We start from the raw sequence: 22,838 nt of genomic DNA on the forward strand, positions 1-22,838 counted from the left end.
GCAATACACCAATGGGCGATGTGGTAGGGTTGGGGTTAGCTGAGAGGTTTGCTGGGCTAGATCATGCACCTTCAGCTGGTAACTTTTAATGGAGAAAATTTTCCTTCTGCAGTTTGTCCAAGTTGGCAGAGCATAAGGCGTGCCACCTTGATCTTTCATCAACAATCAGTGGCTGAGACCTAGACTTGACAAGTGAAACATGCACAACTACCATGAGCAAGAATTCTATTAAGCATGATTTGCAATTCGATTTTCTTATTACACTTATGCAGCCATGATCCAATCATTGGGTAATTTGAAGCCATTTAATGTAATTTCAAAACCTTTTCCAACACTTTACCCAGAATAGGAAGGGCACTTCACTTTAAGATCATTGACCTTTGAGCAGAAGTTAGGTTTCCAGTGAACGCTATCAGGTTTATCTACATAATACACAAGGAAATATGTGCTGGTTGGCTCTGGTCAGTGTGACGGCAAACCTTGGAAAAACTAAGATTAACTTATGACGAACACCCACAGACAAAGACAAAAACAAAACTGTGGTATGGTTTTTTTGAGGTGCCCATCCCAGTTATTCATCAGGGTTAACGGTGGAAGCTGTAAGCAATCAATTATTTAAAAGTTTGATTTGTTGTCTGGCCATAATCTGCCGCAGATCCACAAAGCAAATGTGGAAAAAGTCACAAATATCTTGTGTAGCATTCTGGATTTATTTAGGAAAATTAGTTTTTATTTACAAAGGACTTTTACAAATATAACATCCAGTATTTATAATGTACAGTATCACACCTTCAATTTTACTTAAAAACATTTAATAAAAAAAATATTAAAATAACGTGTTCAATAAATAAACATGTCTCAATTTAAACAAATGTAAGTTCCCATTTTCTCACAAAGTGGCTGCTTAGAATGTGGATAAGAGTATTGAATTGAATGTCACCACCGACGCTTGCTTTCAGCTCAAAGACCCAGGCAAGAAAATTGCTTGAAAAAGTCAGCATTTCTTAAATTCTTTAGCTAAATTGACAGTTCAGAAGTGGAAATGACACCAACAATGATCTCGGACCTCTGAGCCTAATTTTCCCCCAGACGCCTCCGTCTTGAACCTCGGCGCTGTCATAAAAGAATAACCAGAATGTCAGGGTTACGCGAGTAATCAAGTCAAGAAAGAAGTCTCTTCCTGCTGCAGGTTCTTCCCGTCACAGGGCGATGGGGAGCCTGGCTGAAAGGAGGGCGCTCCAGCTCCACAGTTGTTCTCTCTGCTGCAGCCTCATCTACAATGGTCAACACAGAGTTAACCATAGCTACAACAAGTAACATTTGGTATTTGTGCGAAGAGATTAAAATAGATAATCATTAGCTACCGGAAACAACTTCAGTCTATATGTCCATGTTGTTGTTTTTTTTTTTTTATTTCTTTCCAATTCTAAACAAATCGTCCAGACATGAGAATTTAATTTGAGTGACTGAAAAAACTCTGTTGGCCTCTATCAGCAACGAGGGACATAAACGCAGACATTCAGCCTCACCTTTAAAGCACTTCATTCTCTTGGGAGCAGAGTTTGATTTGCCCTTGAATAACATGGGGGACTGAGTGAGGGCCAGTATCCCACTTGCTGTCACTGGTTTCCTCACCTTGGAGCTGGGAGGGGTCGCGGCTATCAAAAGAATAAATACACACATGATGACTGCACATCGACCTCATTCAACCTCTGCGTTAATAAATATCGGCCAACACTTACTTGACTTAACATCTTCTCCGGTGGCCCAGGTCAAGTCATCTCCACATTTCTTCGGATCGGCCTCATCGGCTTGGTGAGCCAGGCTCTCCAACCAATCCATATCCACCAGCGGCGACAGAGAAGCGTCTGTTTCAATGGAAGAAAGCCGTTCGGAGGTTACAGCCTGGTTGCCTGAGTGATAGTCTGTGTCCTCAGTGTCCTGCAACCTGCTAACTCCAAGCTCAGCCTCTTCCAGCAACTCTGCGTGCAGTGGCTCCCCCTTCAGACCACGGTCTTTGCCGCCAACCACAGCAGCCTGGGCTCTCTTCCGACGAGGCCAGCTGTTTAGGTTATCTGGGGTTGCCCTCGCTGCGTTCTGGGGTGAGGAAGCAGGAGGAGCAAGATCTGCAACTTGAATTGGGGACATAGTTTCTGCAGTGTGCCGCGTCGGGGTGTAGGACTTGCAGATATAGGTTTGGACGGTCCCGCCTTTGCCAGGTGTGCTCTTTGCCGGGGTGACGTGAGTGCAGAGGGATGGTGAAACACAGCTAGGATCTCTGCGCTTAGAGCACAAAGCCAAAGGGCTGTCCGACTGAGATGGTTTCGCACCAACTATGGGACTATGAGCTCCTGATCCAAGACCACCGTCAGTAGCCAAATCACCAGCGTTAAGGGAGTCCGTGCGTCTGAATCTAAGCTTGTGGAGACCAGAGGTTTGCATCTCCAGTTCTACTTTGTACGTCACAGGAGTTGCCAAACCCTTACACCGACTCTGTGTCGCGGTACCCCTGGGGGTCGAAAAGCGAGGGGGTTCATTAGAGTATCCCAAACGCGCGGCAGCCTCTCTCTGTTGGCGGTCAGGTGTTTGGCGGAAGCCGTAGCTCTGTGTTGGCGTGGCGACTTGGTGTGGCGGAGGGGGTTCGGGAGAGGCGCCTGTGAACTGAAAGACGCCGCCGGACTTCGGCGGTTTCCTGGAGAACTGAATGTTCATCTTGAGACCGCCACTGAGTTTAGTCTTGACGATGGCAGCGTCGACAATATCCATGCTCTCATCCTCAGTAGTGGCAGAGCTATTTTGGGAGGAGTCCAACTGTTGGGATTGGGTACGGGATCCAGACGCTGATCTTCGAGGAGATACAGGGTGGGGTTTCTGCTCCTGTGTTTTGGGCGTCGTGCTTTCCTCCACCGCGCTGTCACCGGTCACCGTACAACTAGAGGTAGGGTTCGGATTGGAAAGCAGCATGAGGCTTGCTTGAGATCTAAAACTGGGCCTCGTCTCACTTTGACCTCTTTGGGCGGACCTGGTCCTCATCAGAGGTGTTCTTGGAGACTCCTGGGAGGTACTCAATGTTTGAGAAACAGCACACACTGCTGTAAGCACTGGCTTGGATGTGGAGAACATGCTGGAGTCCTTTACAGGAGTTCTTCTGGAGCAGGTATTCAGTTGGTGAGTAGGACCAGGGTTCTTAGCTGGTGTCCTAGTGTTGGCTTTAAATGGGGAAAGCTGATCTGGGGGTGGAGTCAATTGTAGGGGGTTAGCCAAGGGTCTAACCTCATTTTCTACACCCTTCACAGGTGTGTTTATCATGTTGCAAAGCCTTTCTGAGGATCTCTGGCGCTGGTTGTTCTCATGTTTAGAAATTTCAGAACGGGCGATTTTTTCATGGGGACTTGTTGGACCTGCCTGACTGCCTTGCGCTCTCCGCCATAATTTATCCGGTGTCTTGAAATGAGCCACCTGGCTGACAGGACTTTGGAGAGGGCTGCCAAACTTGTTTGGAGTTCTCAACAATCTTGGAGAACTTCGTACCGAAGTGTGGGGTGATTCGGGCACTTTGAACGTTACATCCTTCCCTGTCGCTATGGGTTTGCGTGGTGACGGTGACCAGGTGACACTCTTCTTGGGCGTCCTGCAACTTGGGCTCATGAGCAGGAGAGATCCAGTGGGTGATAAGTTCTTGTGCAAGGCCTTGACTGGGGTCCTGAGAATACCCTTCAGTGGGCTCTTCAACGGGGTCTGCTTTTCAGGGGTGTCCAGCACCAGTGTCCTTTCTATTGGAGATCTGAAGGGGCTGCCCCTGAGGACCATACCATCCTGATGAGAGCCCCCTGCTCTGGGGCTCTCTGCAATGGAAAGTGGATGGGTTGTTTTGGGGGTTCTTGGCGTCTGAGGTGTCCTTGGCGTTCTGTTCCCATGAGCAAATTGTCCAAGTTTACCAGGCGACTTTGTTGGAGTTTTCATTGGACTCTGACAAAGAGAATGGGGAATACAAAAGTTGGTATTTTTCAATATTATAACACCAAAAAAAACCCCACAATTATTACACACACGCCACTCCGGCACCACCCCAGGCCACTGTCCAAACAGGAGAAGCGTCTTCGCACCCCCACCCTGAAGGACCAGCGTGGATACGCCATGCTGCTTCTACTGTAGGGTTGGGTCGTTCACATACAATCCAAGTTTTTTTTGAATAGGTCAAAATACTTTTTTTATTTCCCCTCCAAGTTGTATAGTTTTATGTCGTTGTTTGTTGAAGTTGCTATCTCCTCTATTGTTTTGTTCCCAATCACACTGGAAACATGACATGGCCCCTTTCAGGCGTGTTCATGATGCCAGGAAAAAAAAACCCAAAAAAAAAATTTCTCCTGGCAATAGGAAAGGCGTCCATTGCCTAAAATTAGCAGGTATAAGTCAACATTTCTCAGCCCTCCAAAAAATAAGAACAAATGGCAAGCACTGTTAGTTTTAAGTTAAAAATAATTTATTTCCATGGCCAGAATGGTACCATTGTGGCATGTCAAATGAACATGGAAAATGTAAATCTTACCTCAAAGACATCAGCGTCGGTGGATCGCCGCCTCCGACTGGCCCTGGTTAAGCGAGACTCTGAGGAAGTGGAAGGGTGAGCAGAGGACTGAGCTGCCCCGAAAAGAAGACGCATGGGAGACCGGACGTTGGTCAGTTTAGCCTCTCCTGTTTGCCCATCACCAAGAAGGAGCTGGGAGGCAGAGATGGCCCTGTCCAGGTTTCTGGAGCGAGGTTGAGAGCTTGAGTAGAAGATGTTGGAATGTCTTCTGGCTAGCTTCTTTATCCGTGGGCTCCTTCTAAGGTCTGTTGTATAAAAAGGACAGACTCAAAATCACCTGACGCATTTAATCACATTTGTAAGTGCAGTATTGCACTTGAGCCATAGATTTTTATTTTATTTTTTTAATCCAGGGCGGTCCCGACGGAGACAAAAACAAACCCTTAACAGACAGGATGGAATATCGACTCTTTGGCAGCAGGCAGTAGAAAATCTATAGTTATGTGTAGCTAGTAATGCTGCCTGCATTACATTTATTTTGAGTAACTTAAGATTAAAAAGTGAGAAAGATTACCAAAGCTAGTTAGATAACTGATTACCAAACTAACTTATATAGGAAACTACAGCACAATTTCAGTAAATTATAGTTTGCCAATTCTATCCAGTTGTGTAGTAAGCAGTCTTTAAATGACCCCCTTCTCATCACACAAATGAAGAATTCACTGAGGGGCTACGCAGCAACCACTCTTAACCAGATAGCCATCAAATAGCGCACAGTTTGAAAGGCAATTGTTTGCCTCGAGAAACGACTCACAAGTTCCTAAGGAACTGTGCAAGATACAAAATGCTTCAGCATACAGCCGGATTATCAAACATGTATCCAATGTGTTTTCGCAATACTTAATTTCTGTAACAGTTAACAACACATTTACTTATAAGACTTGTAATTCCAGATGATACATTCCCCTTAATAGAAACAGACACCGTGCATTCAAGTACCTTCTGCAGGCTTAACTGGTGATTCCTCCACAATACATTCCTCCACTGGGGCTGATCGTCTGTTACAGAATAGACAAACACTTTTGGTTAGGAGTGCACATTGTTTGATTTTAGAGTCCAACCTAATTTGTAGGGCTGTACCCGACTCAGAATTTTGTCAGTCGGATCGGATTCAGGGGGGGTGGCGGCCCGCCCTAAAAGCGAGATAGGCAACCACCTCGGCACCATAGACGATGTGCGCTCCAGTGATGCGCTGCCCGTGATCGGTGTGCCAAAACAGTGTGATTTGGTCTGAAGGGGTGCAACATCTGTAACATGGTGATTGGTTTGTGGAACATACCTTCCCATTCTTTGCCTATAAAGAAGACGACTGGACACCTGCTTGTGACGTGGCGTCTCAGCCACCTTCTTTGTTAGCAGTTTGTGTCGTTCTGTAAAGTATAGTATGCATTAAAATAAATAAATAAATCATCCGTAGCTGAACAGCTGATACAACCAGGAGAGACAATCAATGCTGGTTTTGGGTGGAGGTTGATTACTATGCAAACATGTGGCCCCGTGAAGCCCTTTGAGACTGCACTGTGATTGAGGGCTGCATAAATAAACTTGACTTAAAAATAGACTTTTGCACATGACTAATATTAGACACATTATCAGAGCTTGCACAGGTAGATCTCAGTGCAGAAACTCATTCCAAATTATGAGTGGCTGCAGCTGAGTCTCGCAATGCGGAAAATGCTGCCATGCCATAAAAGCCTCAAATATGAATTCCTCTACATTAAACTGTAAAGTGTAAGGAGTAAAGGTGAAGAGTCTGTTTACCTTCCAGGTCATGACTTCGCTTGCACTTCAGCCCCTCCACAGCAGACACAGACTGGCTCCTTGGAAGTTTGGCTTTCTTGGAAGGAGAGACCATCTCTTGGTTGAACAGGTTTCTCCTGACCTTAGTCACCTCTGTAAAGAATCGCCATATAATTGGTATTAATCCAATCATAGGTATAATCAATATATGGACCCAATTATGAATTTAATGTAAATTTTTTAAAAAGCTTGAATGTTATAAATACATTTCTGCATATTTTCAGTCATGACTTGTTTGTTAAAATAAATAAATAAAAATAAAAAAATTGCTACAAATCAAGCGCCAATTGAATATTGCACAAAAGATAATTTACTGAATCAGAAGACATTCAGTCAGAAACAATCGCACCGAACAAAAATATTGAGACTCCGGCAGCTCCTATAAATCAATCCTTGACGTACCTTGTGTTGCTTGTTTCTGATGTGGCAGCTCTGCAGCTGATTTCGCCGAGGCAACACTGCACTTCTGTTTGGCCTAATGAGAACAAAACAACTGGTCTAAGAATGGTCTAAAATGTTTATCTCAATTTGCCACTCGAACCTTCCACTTTGGTCTGCAAGGTTAAAACCACTTGTTAAATTTTGCAAATATTTCACCATGAATAAGTTGTCTTATTATGTAATTATCATAGAAACTCTATCAGCATTGTTTCATCATCAGTTGTCTCAACTCTCAGCTTTCGTGACCTTTTTGGGCATTGTGATTTGCCGTAGACTCTGTGATGATTCAGTCATGCTGCGATGACGGGTCAACATACCGCTCCTAAAAATAAATAAATAAATAATAATTACAACATTATCTTTTTCTTCCAAATCTGTAATTAAAGACTCATACTAGGCACTGGGTAGTTTAATTTCCTGTTATTCTCTAAAATAACATTTTGTCCCCGCCCCCACTTTTTTTTTTTTTTTTTTTTTTTTTTTTTTTTTAAACATAAACGCACAGCCCAAATCCAAGGTCCTCACCTCTTCTTGTTGGCAGAGCGGTTACGCAAATCCTCCAGGCGTTCCCGGCCGTCTGAGGCCAAGCTGTGAGCGATGGAGGGGGGGAGTGAGGAAACTGATGGAGACATGCTGTCCCTAGCGACTGACTCGTCGCTAAAAAAGTCAAGGGGCAGCACAGCTGCCAGGGCTTCTGGGAGCTGATTTCCCAGACTATGGTAGACGTCGGCCAGAGTCCTGGGGATGGAGGTCAGGAACCTACAACAACAGAGAGACCAGTGGCAGGTCATAATCACCAATTCTATATTCCACTGAAGTCACAGTTTGGAAGACTCCCGACCTCCTACTGGCAAAAGAACAATGGAACGGCCACCGAACCAGGAATTTCAAGACAGAACACTCTCGTCCGATTTTGCTGAGTTAACAAACCTGCCATTACAGCAACATGGCAGTGCACACTGTTAACGGTAAAGTTCCATTTTCCTCACGTTTTTATTGGAAAGCATGTCTAACTTTGATCTAAACTATACCTTTGTAATAATCTTGAACAGAGATATGATTGAGGGAAGAAAATGCAGTGGAAAGAGAAAACAAACAGTAACGCTGCAGCAATCTTTGAAATGAATGAAGTTCGTGCATGCAGAACCCAGGAAATCAAAGCGAGATGAGTATGTGCTCTTCACCCTGGGAGGATGCAGTCCTGCAGAAATCTGGTCATGCTCACGGGGTCTTTGGTCAGCGAGATAATCCTCAACATATCAGCCACCTGTGGAAAAGGTTGGACGAGATTGCGCTGATGACTCATAAAATAACACTTGTGAAGGTACTGTACGTTCCCCCGACCAGTTCTTCAAATGAATCCCTGTGGAGATTCATGCATCCATTAGCTGCTAAAGATGGGATACAAGAAAATAATACCATTCGTAAGGTTTTTAATTTTTGCACTGGTCAACTTGAGTGATGAAACACTGCTGCAACACATATATAAAACTACTAATTTCAGTCACCCTCACCAAACGAAAAGGTGTTAAGAGTTGTACAAATCCTATACATTGTAGACTGATATATGTATGCAAAACATCTTGATGCCTTCATTCCGCTAAATAATCCAACATCTCCTTCCATCCGTAATTAGCTACCGTGCACAATGGGGACACTCTGCGCACCGCACCACGTCCCACCCCCCCCCCATTGTAAAATGTCTAGTGTCACCAGTAACACCGGTGTTGTCATTCGACACTATCAGTGTTAACAAATTAAGAGTCTTACCTCTTCTACTATTTGTTCTGCATCCACAGAGTCAGACTGCTCTGACGGGAGGAGCTTGAGCAACTCCAACCTCAGCACCGCCTGCAGCTGGCACCTGGGACAGATGGCAAAAAGCTGTTAGTGACAGCTGAAGTAGGGCACATATTTGTAACATATACCTTTGTTTAATTACCTTAATTTGTATAGCACCTTTCATAAAAAAAAAACAAAACATGTAGCATGCAAATGCATGCAAAGTGCTTTACATTGAGGCAATGAAATAGTACTTATTAGTAGTAAAAACAAAATAATAATAATAATAAAGAAAACAAAGCAAACAAGTGAAATGCATTTAGTAAAAATAAGTTCTACTCAATTTCAGTCTTGGGTCACCTGCTCCAAATAAGATACAATAAAACTTTAGTTACATTGAAGGAAATTGCTGCAGTAACATTTGTTGGAGTAAACGCACAGTTGGGAAAAGGTGCATGAAAAGAAAAGGGTGCCTAAGAGTGTATTAAACGCTCAGTCCATTCTCAAAGAAAGCTGCTCTACTGCGGCAGGAAGCACTCACTCTCTGACTTTACTCTCCACGTTGGGAGCAGAGCCGTAGAACTGCCTGATGGATTTGCTGGACTTGAAAAGGTGCTGATGCAGAAAGACGGACGTCTTCACCTGCAACACAAAAATAAGAAACTGAAAATGCAGACCAATAAATCTCCTACCCATAGCATCATGTTTGTTGGAAGGAAGTGTATATTTTTAATCTAAATATTTGTTTACCATTCAGAGCTCAACAAAACATGATTTCATAATCTTTGTGTCACTCGGCTACGTATATTCCACATACAGTACGTATGGAGAAAGACAAAACTTCAATCAATCTAGTTCTAGGAGTTATTTTGTGCGAAACAGCTGGGGTTGTCTATACTATTAAACATACATAATGTTGCTTAAATGGCTTCTCACCTCCAGGTCAGGCTTAGTGCTGAAGAAAGCTCTGATGGCGGAGAAAAGGAGCTCGACTGCGGTGAAGAGGGATGAGTCTCTCTCTCCCACAGTCTTCTCATAACTGGACATCAGGTGGGTCAGCAGCTCCGCCTCACATGTGAAGTCTGCTTAAAGGAAGAAGATCCATTAACTGTGGTAAAAAAAAAAGGCTTTTTAAGACCTATTTAAGTCAAATTTTAACTAAACCTAATAGTCCTATTCAATAAAGTATGCACGCAAGTATCAAGGTAAGAATATATTTGGCCAGTATTAGACAGAAACAGGGTAAGTTATGATCTAGATGATTCTATGAAGTGTTATAATTCTAATTTAGGTCAGATGGAAAGATAGGTGCCTTTGTTGTACTGTGGCATAATGTATAAAGATATTTATTTTTACTATTTAAAAGGTGCAGTGTCTAGAATTTAGTGACATCTAGCATGAGGTTGCAGATCGCAAGCAACTAAATACACCTCCCCATGGTAGTGCAACATGGCGTATCTCGCAAAAGGCCCTCTCTAGAGCCAGTGTTCGGTTTGTCCGTTCTGGGCTACTGTATAAACATGGCGGCGCAACATGGTGTCCTCAGTGGAAGCGTGCCCACCCCCTTGCCCCCCTCTGCTCTGTGGTCTGCATGCTCGGCGGCCGGGGGCTGACCAGGGGCCTGATGGGGGCGCTGAGCTGCCCGGCATGGCGGAGGCGCATGGTGGGCCGCTCTGCGCCCGTGGCTGGTCGCTGTAGGTTGGATGCCTCCAGGTACGGGAGGTGGGTGTGCTATGGCGCTTCTGTGTGGCCGCTCCCGGGCCTGCTGCGCCCCTGCGTTAATTTGTCGACTTCACCCATCTCTCCCAGTGCCAAAACTCATATTCGGTGGCGGGTCGCTGGTGGGTTGGTGTGAGGGTGTGGTTGGTCGGGGGGAGGCCAGGGCCCCCGTCGGCTGGGCTGAAGTCCTGGCGGCTTGCGCCTGGTGGCTGAAGGTGTGCTGCGACCTGGCGGGGCTACGGAGAGTGCCGCCGGGTGCGTTACGGCTCCGGGCCCGCGGCCTGGGTTCTGGGGCTGCGTCTTGTGCCTGCACTTGGGGGTTGGTTGTATGTGTGCGGGGCCTCCTGCACTCCCTGGGACTGGGTTATGCTCCTCGGGGCCGGGCGTGGGGGTTGCTCCGTGGGCTTCCGGCTTCTCTGGGGGCCAGCGGGTCTACTGCGGCTGCGGGGCGGGGTGCTTTCCCACAGCCGTGGGGTGTCTCTGAAGCTGCGGAGCTCGGGGGGAGCTTATGGTCCTTTCCGCTGCTTGGAGGCGCCACGACATAATATCGACCTTATACACCAGAACCAATTGGGATAAGACATGCACACACACACGTGCGCACGCAATCCTCTCCTTTTCTTGAACTCCACTTGCAGACCAACTCTATTTTTAATAATAAAAAATAAATGAAAAAAACAAAGTGTCCCCGCCCCACACCCCCACAGAGAGTGTGATGTGAAGTGTTCGGCGAGGGACTCACTGAGGGAGTTCGCTCTTCCAGATTTGTCACTGGACCGTCTCTTGCTCTGCCTGTCGGCTCCCCGGGGCTCACCCCCTGTTGGCTCAGCATCCGCCTGGCTCTTCTGGGCCTTGGCGTTGAGCCGGGCCACATTCAGCATCTGCAGGGAGCGGCTCATGCTCTTCATCTTCTGTTTGACAGGCGTGCGCTGGGCGCCACCTGCAGGTCACGGACAGGGACACCAAATTTAGGTATAAACAATCTTTCTTTTTTTCTCTTTAGGCTACTCCCGTTAGGGGTCGCCACACAATGGATTATTTTTCTTTTAATTCAAATTTGAAATATTTATTCCTCGACTGGAAGATTGTTTTTTTGGTTTAGTAGTGCTGTTGGTAATCCTGTTAATACTGTCAAACCTCTGAAACAGCCAGGGATGCACCGATATCACTTTTTCACTGCCAATTTCAGGTCCTATTTGCCAATGTCAAGTACTAATCAGATCCATTATTTTTACTGAATTATTAGCAAAAGGGATTTAACATGTATTATTGATGCAGAACCATATCAACTCACACTTTAGTGTGGGGCCATTAGAACATAGTGATTGACATATCTTATTTCTTCATGAGGCATCTAAGTCTTCTATGAGAGGGTTAAAAAAAGAAAACTAAGAAGTCAAGTCAATAATATCCAAATTGTTTGATCTTGCTCTTGGTATCCAATAGGATTGGACGATCATGCAAAATTCCAATCCGATATACGATGTTATTGGGGGGCATGTGCACGTGGCGGGGTTTGTGCGCGCATAGAATGTAATGTAAGGTGGCAAATGCGGTCTCCCCATTCCGGAAATGCAGGATTTATTATTGTGAAGCAAAGTATTTCCATTAAAAAAATCCAGTTTTTACTCAATTAAGTCCCATAGCAAAAGAAGGCAACAGGGAGACGTGCATCTGAAATCTTAATCTCTCTATGAGGTTATATTATATGTTGCTATATTATTATCACAAGATTTGCATATTATATTAGCGGCAGGTACGTGCGAGGGGGGCCGAACACCTGTCAGGCTTATCAGGCACACTTTTTTATTTATTTCTAATTTTAAATTTAATTTTAAATGAATGGGTGTCAAGGTAGCGGATTGTATAGGGCAAAAATATATTCGTGAGGAACTCCTCAAGAACCTTGCACCTCGGCACACCTGCGATGTACGCATAGCGGCTCCGCTGTGCTGCTCCATTTGCCCAGAGCGGCAAAATGCCTAGAACCGGAGATGGGGGTCCATGTGCCTTTTCTTTTTTGAGTACCTGCCCCTCAAAGTCTCTGTACGGGACTGTCTAGGGGAAGTGACGCCTGATCACCAGTGGTTACTCAACAGCTCTGAGCGGAGAGGAGAGAGCCTCCAGCCCCTCTATCCCTCCCCCCCTCCTCCCCTCCTCTGCGCTCCAGTTCCAGGACACGGTAAACTGCAACCGTTTCACTTCTCAGATTTTTCCTGGCGATAAAATGTATATTTATTTTTTGTCTGTCATTTTTGTGTGTCTGTCATCACGAGTCGATTGCCGATAGCCGATTTATTTGAAAATCGGCCCAAGCCTCGTATCCGATTATCGTATTGTAGATATTCTCCAACACAGATTATCCTGGTTTTAGCCTTTATCTGATACAATATAGGCATTGACGCTCGGCCCCCCATGCCATCCATACAAAGAGCAATCCTTAACAACTAAATGAGAAGATAGGCTAACTATTTACTAAACCGTTTAAAACTCAGAAGAGTAGGATGGGAAACTTTTACTTATTTCAAACTTGCCAGTTATGGAATCCATTCTCCAAACTATCAAAACCATGAAAGCAGAGTTTAGCTATCTTACGTTTCTTGCTCCTCTTGTCGTTGAGGCCCTGGGAGGTCTGATAAAGTTCAGCCAGACCATCGATCAGCTCGTTTTGGAGATCAGACAGCTCTTCTCCCTGAGCCTCCTCTTCTGTCTGCTCTGACGCAGCATGGAGAAGCCTGAAAAACAAATGAGAAATATAGGCCAAAAGTGCTCATTGATTGTCAAGAATGAAGCACTATGGGATGCTTGGTCCAACAATGTCAGACACAGAAACCCTTTAACAGTTGAAATAATTACAAATATTTAAAACCACTATCCAAAAGGAGACAAACAAAGACTTCATATGAGCATAGATTTCAGTTTATGTATGGATCAACAAGTCTGTAACTATCCTGACTGGAGAGAATAAGTCATTTCATTCGGGCCGACGTGTGCCTGATGCATTCAAACCCCTCTTGCCTTTCTATTCAAATGCTAAAGAATCTCCATACCTCATTGACTCCATTAAATAGGAGCTGACTCCTGATTGGTCTGACTGAGAGAACCAACTCTCCGTCAGTCCAGCCGTCTGTGGACTGGACCGATGGCCGAGCTCCTGTCGGGCCCAATCGGGAACCTGGGGTTGCTTTAGGGCAGCTGTGGAACATAGAAAATCGGACATGTTAACTGTATTCTATAATCAAATAAACACAATACGTTGAATATTACATGACAGCGCCTTTTGAAATGACTGCAAGTATTAATCATCCAAAACTCTGGTATTGTGACATCTCTAGTTAAAACCTGGAGTGGTATGTCTTCACCCTCACCATCTCCACAGTCTCCATCCTCATCCATGATGTTGTAGACAACTCCCAGGACACTGCTGACCACGTCGGGCAGGTCTGAGGAAATACTTTCAGTGGCTGGGGCAATGACATCGGAACAGATTTGACTGTCCCGGGTAATTCCCGGCTGGGGTACAGAGAGCAGAGCAGTACAAGCAGACAGTGGCGAGAGGACGGCTGAGCAGACCAGGCCTCCATCATTCACATCAGCAAGCTGAAGACAAAAGGCAAAGTATACATTTGCCAAAATCAATGAAAACTGCATCAACATTTTTGGAATTAGTACCCCGCCCCACCCCCCTTCTACATTCAGAGTATAAATCGGTAGCACTTCATCTGGGCTGCAACCGAAAGGGAAGCAAATAGACTGGGCAATATGGAATAATTTGTTATTTCATATCATAAGGAATTTGACATTATCAATATGCTGTACAATATATTGCAATAGCCAGGGATATTATTTAAAACCCTATATCGAAGGAGCAAATGTATGTTGTCGCGTTGAAAAACTAGTTTTCAAATAAAACAATTTAAATGCTTATTACTTGTCTTAGCCAGACCTAGTCAGATCACATCATCATCATTATTATTATTATTATTATTATTATAATAGAATAAGTTAGCAAATTACACCTGCCAGCTGATAAACAAATATATTAAACGATCGTCCAGCCCTACCATAATAATAGTTATTTGATGGTTAAGAGTTATTGTTAAAACAAAAATAGATGTAAAATAGTGCCCTGGCTCAAATGACTCACCATATGCAGACCCCGAGCAGAGAGTTGCATCAGGAGGTTCTGGAAGGCAGTCTGCTTGCCACTACTGGTACACTGCAGAACCCAGAAGTCTGAAGAGCCTTGAATTAGTGACGATATTTCAGAGCCCTGGATCACTGCCGTTAGAGTCACATCTGTCTGCTCTGGGAGAATCCTTTGACTGTTGGATACCGGTTCCATCAAGATGCCAAAGCTCTGTACGGCTTTGCCTGTTTGGGGACATAAAGCACATACAGATCATTATGCTTCATTTACTGTACCCTTGACCAATTATGAATTAATTTGGTTCTTGTTTTGTTTGCATTGTCATCTACTGTCTATTATAGTAAAACATTGTTATTATGAATATTATTATTATATTTTTTTTACAATGCTCAACAATGGAGCTGATGCTTCTTAAACAGCAAACTTTGAACTTTACAAACCTTGCCCCCAGTGTAAAGCCCCTGCCACAACAGGGAAAGCCAAGCGGTATAATCGTTCAGAAGACAGCAGGTATCCAATGCTGGACTCAAGAGGAAAGCTTTCTCTACTGGTGGCTGGGTGAGGGCAGCAGAGGTTCAACAGAGCATCCATCGAAATCACTCTACCACCCACTTGCTTCAGAACCTTCGATAACTTATCAGCGCCTAGTTGGTCTTCACAACTCAGCGCCTGTAATAAGACAGACAGAAACTCAACTAATTAACAGAAATTAAAAAGGGCTGTGATCAACTTTGAGAATGACTTTAGCTTGGGGATAAAAACGTTGATCTCTTACAATGGTGGTGAATTAGACTATTAAATCAATGTTAATCCATCCACAGTAGCAGCTGTTGCTTTCAACCACGACCCCCTAGTCTTTAGAATACCCTATGGTCTTTTCAACTGATGCGCCTGCAACTATCGGCTTTGATCAAGCAATCTCCTTCTGTTTAGGATCCCACCCACAGCCTCTGAATTTGGAAAGAGGGAGGGTTAGTACCAAGGTGCTTGAACCAGCATCTTCTTGCTAATTACGTTATTTTATTAACCTCACTTATGTGAGACCTGTACCTGCTTTACAAACTGAATTTGTACTTTGAATACATGTTTAAGAATTTTCTAAACACCTAAATTGTATCTGTCTAATTGTAAATTAACATGTACATGTAATGATGTATATGAATCGCAAATATATCAAGGAAATAACAATGGCTATCTACAATATAAAGGGGTAAATAAAGAAAGTACCCAAAATAAACAAACTAATGTAAGTAAATGATGAGCACCAGAAGTAAACAAAGCCATAACGTATGTGTGAGTGCGCTGGCCTGTTTTAAATGGCACTTCAACCTGTTATCTGTGAGGTTGTCTTTTTCTAAAATCTGTTTTAATTTTCTTTTCATTCTGTTTATATTCTTCTTTACTCCTATACAAGGTAGAGGTTTGTGTGAAACAATGTGCTAGAGAAATAAACTTGCCTTGTACAATTGCCACCTACCAGATAATATACCGTGACTTGTCCAGCCAATTTTCGAATTGTTTTTAGTTTGTTTTTGTTTAACCAACCTTGAGATGTGAACTGCTGTCGATCCAGTGCATCGTCACGTTTTTCTGGACCAACAAGTCGCGGAGTCCTTTGGGCATCACCTCCCCAAACTGCTCCGTGGAAGGCGGACACCGGGAGACCACAAACAGCACATTCCTGCCACCCCCGGCCGCGTCGTCCTCCTCCCGTGGCGGGACCCCAACCTCCGCGCCGCCACCGCGCCCCGACCTCCTGGGTCTCAGTGACGGCTTGGCGGGCGAGGTGATGTCCGGCCGGTCCCACTGGAAGTCCAGAAGAGCCTCTTTCAGGGCGGTTTGGACCGACGTGGACGGACCGGGCTGCCTCGTCAGCGAAGAGGAAGAAGAACACCTCCCCGGCACCGCGTCCAGCTTGGCCTCGAATTCCACCCCGAAGTCGTCGAAGGTTTTACCCCGGAGCTCCTTGAAGTCCGAGCCCCTGGACGAGAGGCTGGCGTGTCGGCCGCTCTTCGACTGGAAGAACTTGTAGCCCCAGCGCACCTTGTCCAAGCCGTACTTAAGCCCGACGTGCAGGAGTATCCGCAGAACCCCTCGCTTCACGGGGTGGCTCCCGGCAGCCGAGGCGCGGTCTTCGCCGTCCACGTCGATGACGAACACGAAGTTGTGCAGGGCCATGACTCTGCGCGGAAGCTCACATCGTCACTGCGACCGGGTAAACGCGGAGCCTACGCGCTTCGCCATTTCCTCCGAGCTCCGTCTTTCTTTCTCAACTCTTCGCGCTCCTCTCGCGGGGGTCCCCGCCCCCTCGCTGCGATTGGTGAAATCCCGCGAGCGCTGCGTCGCCATTGGTCCAGAGCAAAACGCAAAACGGCCGTCAACCGGCCCAGTCTAACTTCCGATTGGCTACCTGGTCCGTCATTCACATCTCAAACGCACAGACTGGCGATGAAAACTTCGGCTCTCTCCCGGAGACTCGGCTCTTACACGAGCGGCCCGGTAAGAACGATTCGCTTAGTTTTCAGACTCTTTCGTTTGTTTGACTCCGTTGGTATAACGAGCCAGAAGTGTCGGCCACGCTCCGAGTTGTGAAATGTGGAATGCTCTCGAGAGTCATTTAGTTCTGTCAGGACTGGTTCAGCGGAGCGACTCCCGACGTCCGAGTCATTCCAAGGTGTTGTTCGCTACAAACGAATCGTTCGCGACTCTCGCGTCACGACGGCAGACCCCTGACAGTAGTATGGGATTGGCGAGTAGCTCACGCCGTCCGTGCCAACAAGAAACAGAGAAATAAAAGGCATCGATTGAACCACAGAAATAAAATGCATCGATTGAACCACAGAAATAAAATGCATCGATTGAACCACGGAAATAAAATCCATCGACTGAACCGCAGCTTGGTTCCGCCACTTTCTCGTAAACGAGGGAGAAAGTCTGGATCAAGGTTTTCAGTTTGATACCTTTCCTCAAAAGGGAGGGAGCTAATACCCCCCCAGCGCATTCTCATTGGTCCGTCGCGTTGTCAATCAAATTGCAAGGGAAGTGCGACTTGTAAATGGCTCCGACTACACAAAATTTGCGTTATATGTTGTTGTTGTTGTTGTTGTTGTTGTTTTTTTTTTTTTTTTTACAAAAACACAAACCATTGAACTATTAATTCGTTTCATACTGGTTCTCATAGCTCCGTATTACAGTGCCCCTTATTGTTTGACTGAATTGAAATGCAACACTATTATGACGAAAATGGCTATTATCAAATATTTACGATAATGATTGGAATATTTCGACAGGGTATTTGGAAATAATATGGTATGTTTCATTATTTGATTCATTCAATAACTTCTTGATGTAATAATTCCATTTTAAGTAATTTGGTCCTCCATAAAACTGCACCCTTTGCATTGAGCGGGTGCATCCGTAACGATCCACCAGCAGAGGCCGCTTTATGCGCACTTAATAATTAGGACTATTTGTTTATGACTAGTGGCCTGTTATTTTAATACTTGACTTGAAAAATGACATTTGTTGGCGCTTATGTTCTTTAATGTACATCACTACATACATGTGTGAATTTGACAGTGATAAGTAATAACATCACAAATGATGTAGACCTGAATCAAGGTGATATAAGACACTTACCCTTAGACAAAAGAGCAGACAAAAAAGGGCCAATGCAATTCACACTTACACTTACTTGCCCTGGAAGAGACTTTTATTATAACGCATTATTGTCTATGAAAATACAACGCTAACCTAAGCCACTTGTTTGGTGACGCTACTTATGTTTGTTTTGACTACTCAACTGGTCGAGAATATGCGTCACGTGACGACTTGGCACCGAAGAAAGGTCGAATAAAATAGACGTACGATACAATATGTTTTGGTTTTGCCAAGGAAACTAGTGAGAGTGAGCCTGGCATCCTCAAATCAGCCTCGCAGTCATTCCCTCTTCCCTTCGTACAGTGCCTAAAATGGTAAAAATAAAAATAAAAAAAAATCCATCACAATATTATTCTTCAGTCTCAGGATCTTGTTTTATTCCAGTGGGATGGCCACCGCCTCCTCAATCTGAGCACAAAACAGGAGGACAAATCTTTATTTAAACCATGACAATATCCAAAACAACACAAATTTGGTAGTTTCCATGATGTCCAGTGCTGGTGTTTGCGTAGCGTGGTTGATCTGTGCAATGACTGAAAATATTTCATGCTGTACGGTCAATGTTTAAGTGAATTTAAATCAATGGGCCTATCTCCATTTAATTAATTCCTGCTGGATGCAAAGGGGTTTTAACCTTATAAACTGTACCAAACGTAATAACTTTGTCAATTATTATGACAAATCTGACACAGTGTATGTGTGTGTGCATGTGTGCATGTGTGCGTGCGTGCGTGTGTGTGTGTGAGTGAGAGTGTGTGCGCGTGTGTCACTGCAAATGCTGATTCACAGGTCACCAGAGGATCACAAATCAGATTTTGGTGTCAAAGTTTACACGTCATTTCTTGAAATTTTGGTCAATGCCATAAATGCATAACACCAGGTCATTTTCTGATATTTCAAAGGAAACGTAAGCACATTGCCGATTCTGGGTGTCATTACTCAATGCCTACTCAGTGTTAATAATGTATTTCTATTTTCTCTGGATTTATATTATATGAGTCAATTGGCCTATTTTTTAAAATACTTACCAATGCACTGTATGAACTGTATATGAATGACTGTGTGTTTCTCTCCCCCTTTGCCTACGTATAATAAGGTTGAGCAGATGCCTTGAATTTTGGAGCTAGTCCATTTGTTCTATCGCAACGTCTGGCATATTAGTCATCATTTATGTTTTCACATGCATAAGAGCCACGTTGGATAAACGTCAATGGTAGCCAAAATAGATATGTAATGCAATATAATCAGGAAAACATTATAATGGGAACAAGGTAAAATGAACATGACCCCATGGACCAGACCGGAGATGTTTTCTTTTCCTTTTTTCAATTTTATGAATTTGTATTATTTTGGAAACACTGTCCGCAAAAAAAGTTACAGCAAACTCTCCATGAAATGTATTAATTACAAAAAACAGGACATTGATATTTTCAGTTACAACTGGATTGGAAAATACAAGGCAACAATGTAGACAAACAAAATTAAAATGTCTGAAATGGTTTCCATAATAACCTATCCTACAATAACTCAACTTTAAAAAGTAATGAATCGTGACACTGATTTGAAGGACTGAGCTTGCAGGGCTTTCAAAAAGCGTGCGTCCTCAAACAACAAAACATGAATTTGGTCTTTAGCCAAGACTTTACGGTGGCCAAGAAGGCAATGCTTAGGAATTATAAACTCCGCTTTGGCACCATAATGAGCCAAGTCCTTAAATATTAAAAGATCTGAGATGAAATAGCCAAACCTTGAGGGACTTCAAAGGCCATTAGTAACATTTTTTTGTAAAAGAAAACCACTGAAGAGCAGACAAAAAAGGGCCAATGCAATTCAGCAACTTGTGGGTAGTCTTTGTCAACCACTTTCCTGCAGAATCCAACATAATAATAGCACAATCATCTGGAAAATTGCGTCTGTGGTGCACATGATGGAACAAACTGCACTGCAGCGATATGACAGCATATTTGGTCAGGTCGCAAGCCCCGCAAGCCCCAAACCGCACAGCGGCTAGGTGAGTGGAGTGCACAGAAGCGCTGTGCCATTATCTCGGGAATAACCTAAAAGAAAGCCTAAACAATTAAACCGCTAAATCCTAGACAAGTAGAAGTGGCTCCTTCCCACAGCAAACGCGGCGGCACCTGAGTGGAACGACAGCATCATCGCTTTAAGTGTCCCATCTCAATGACCGTCTGCTAACTGGAATCGGACTTCTACGTAGCTCATACCAGTTGAAAAAAATTAATTCTTCTTGGTTGTGAAGACGGAACACATCTCCAGACTATACCTGGACCCGAGTTGCACTGACCTGACTAACCCATGAGCATCTATTTTCCCTTTACTGTCTAACGCACTTTCATTATAAAAAAAAAGAAAAACTTGTAGTACTGCTTGGAGTACCGCTTGTTCCGAGAGAATGTTTAGCTGTGACTGTGACATACAGTTGGTTTGATACCGTGACAAAGTTACTTATTGTAAGTGATTTTGGACAAAAGCGTCTGCTAAACGATATGATGTAATGTTATATACAGTAAAAAGATCGCGTTCCACTACAAAGACAAACTCTAAAGGGCGCTGTGTGTGTGGGGATGGGTGATTTACCTGTTGCTCGTTGATTACTCTAACAAGCAACAGGCGCACAGCCACCCTGATCCTGGGTCCAATTACCCAGCCCCACGACAGGTGTGGCTGCTTACAGTTGGTTTGATACCGTGACAAATGTACTTATTGTAAGTACACAGCACCAGCCCTCTGACCTTGACCTGCTGGTGGCTCCAGTGCGTCTTCGGGCGGCCCTTCTGTGTCCCTTCCCCATGCCGGAGACTCTCTTCAGGTACCATTGCGGCGGTTTCGCCTTCCACATGCCACCCGGGTGGTGTTTTCAGGGCCCTCTGACACAGAGACACAGCCAGGTGCACAGTCACCCTGATCCTGGGCCATATTACCTAGCTCCACCAGAGGTGTGGCTGCTTAAACCACACCACCCCTACACCACAGGCGCAATCTTTAAAACTATCCTTTGGTTTGTATGTATGTATGTACAGTATGTGTGTATGTATGCGGATTTATGTTGCAGTATGATTCTAAAAGTATGATTATTCAATAACTTTTTCACATGGTTAATATTAGATTCTAGAAGTAATCACAACAGATTGTCGTTAAGTAATAAAGCGGAATAGATCTTGTCCATGGGAGATTGTGTAAATTGTTACAGCAGGGATTGTTGTGACCTGCTGTGCTATTTGCAGGTTCAGAGTGGTGACATTTTAAAAGGCGGGGTGGCTGGGGATCCTCCGTTTAAGGCGTCTTACTTGCAAGGGCCTGTCATGCAGAACTTGGACATTGCTAATAAAATCGGCTGATCTTTAAGACCTGTACTTGGAACAGACTGCAAAAGACGAAAGTCGCCTCTGGTGGTGCAGTTTGCTAGAATCACTGAACTCCTCGGTTTATTGGGCAGTTGAACTAGAAACCTTATAGCTGGTTGTTGTTTCCCTTACTTAATGAACCACAAGTCGTCTCGCTGTCTCAGCTATCAGTACCCCTGGGGGTGAAAGCAAACACAAAATCCACTTTCTGTTTCACAGCCATTTGCCATGACAAATAAGGACCAAGTAGGAGCAAATGAAAGGTCAATGTGACTGCAAAGCGTGTTTGGCTGTGTTTATTTGCCGTCTCTCAGTCGATCCATCTCTCGAGTTGTTTCTTTTACCATGTACTTGAAGAACCGTCACACTTAACTAGTCCCGCAGCGTGGTCAGACCGTGCAAGTATTTGCCTCACAAAGCTTTTACTGAGGGAACATTCGAAGGGAAGAACCAAAGAGAGGCTCAGTGGAAGGATGAGGAGAAATAAACAGAGAAAACAGGCAGAATAACAGAGAAACATTATTTTTCATCTCACGCCGAGGTGACAGATTGCCTGCTCCGGCTCATCACTCCACTCGTCAACCTCTTTTCTCCGGAAAACTGCTTTTTTTATTTTTATTTTATTTTATTTTTTTTATGCCGTTGCTGCGGCGATGGGAGAGTAATTAAAAAACATGAAGCTGGAGAGCGTCACGTGAAAAAACTCACATAATATCTTCATCGAACCCAAATCCGGTGCCTGGTCGAAAAACCTACCCAAGATTAAGCCACTGAATCATCGATTTCACAAACACCAACTCTTATTTGTCGGTCATTCTGGCTATGAGATATGTGGCTTCTAACCATTGGATTGAGTTGCTTGCAGAGATCCACGTGTGAACAAGTATACGTGCACATGTTTGGTATTGAACAGTTATTTGTTGCTTTTCTCTCTCGAATGATTTTCGTCCCGCACCCATCTGTAAATACCTCTCTGCGCAACATGTGAATCCCAATCAAACGCTCAAGCCACCCCTACTTCTGGAATGACCGTCCCTCCCTCCCATCGTTGCAGGTTGACTTAAGAGCGTCTACATTTAATCCGGCCGCATGCGGCTCGAGGAGATCGCCGACTTAAACCCTCCCCGTCATTGTCTTGAGGTGAAGGACTTTCCCCGGGGTGAGCGTCACCCGTCACGTTTCACCTGCCGCCGAGCGGATTGGGAGCAGAAGGTCATTAGCGGCAGCACGTGAGAGAAGGATGCGCGAGAGTCACTCCCAGGCAGCGAGGATCACCTCCCTCGCCGACGCAAACCCCCGGCATTACTGCAAGTGCAACACGGTGCCGGAGGAG

General features: G+C 44.5%; 1 protein-coding gene across 1 annotated transcript; it reads right to left on the reverse strand.

Annotated features, from left to right (window-relative positions):
• Positions 1 to 691: 691 nt before the first annotated feature.
• On the reverse strand, positions 692 to 16,658 carry ticrr (TopBP1-interacting, checkpoint, and replication regulator; the record flags this gene model as incomplete). The annotated part of the gene is made up of 21 exons (XM_080002903.1): positions 692 to 1,274; positions 1,530 to 1,658; positions 1,743 to 3,969; positions 4,550 to 4,833; positions 5,528 to 5,586; positions 5,868 to 5,958; positions 6,350 to 6,481; positions 6,791 to 6,863; positions 7,076 to 7,151; positions 7,355 to 7,588; positions 8,014 to 8,096; positions 8,600 to 8,693; positions 9,153 to 9,253; positions 9,548 to 9,693; positions 11,073 to 11,270; positions 12,926 to 13,065; positions 13,381 to 13,525; positions 13,699 to 13,930; positions 14,478 to 14,704; positions 14,921 to 15,149; positions 16,026 to 16,658. 21 exons carry the CDS (start codon positions 16,656 to 16,658, stop codon positions 1,162 to 1,164), a joined length of 5,646 nt encoding a protein of 1,881 aa, XP_079859029.1. The 3' UTR covers positions 692 to 1,161.
• Positions 16,659 to 22,838: the final 6,180 nt, after the last annotated feature.

This window comes from Zeus faber (assembly GCF_960531495.2).
Source record: "Zeus faber genome assembly, chromosome: 6".
Taxonomy (NCBI): Eukaryota; Metazoa; Chordata; class Actinopteri; order Zeiformes; family Zeidae; genus Zeus; species Zeus faber.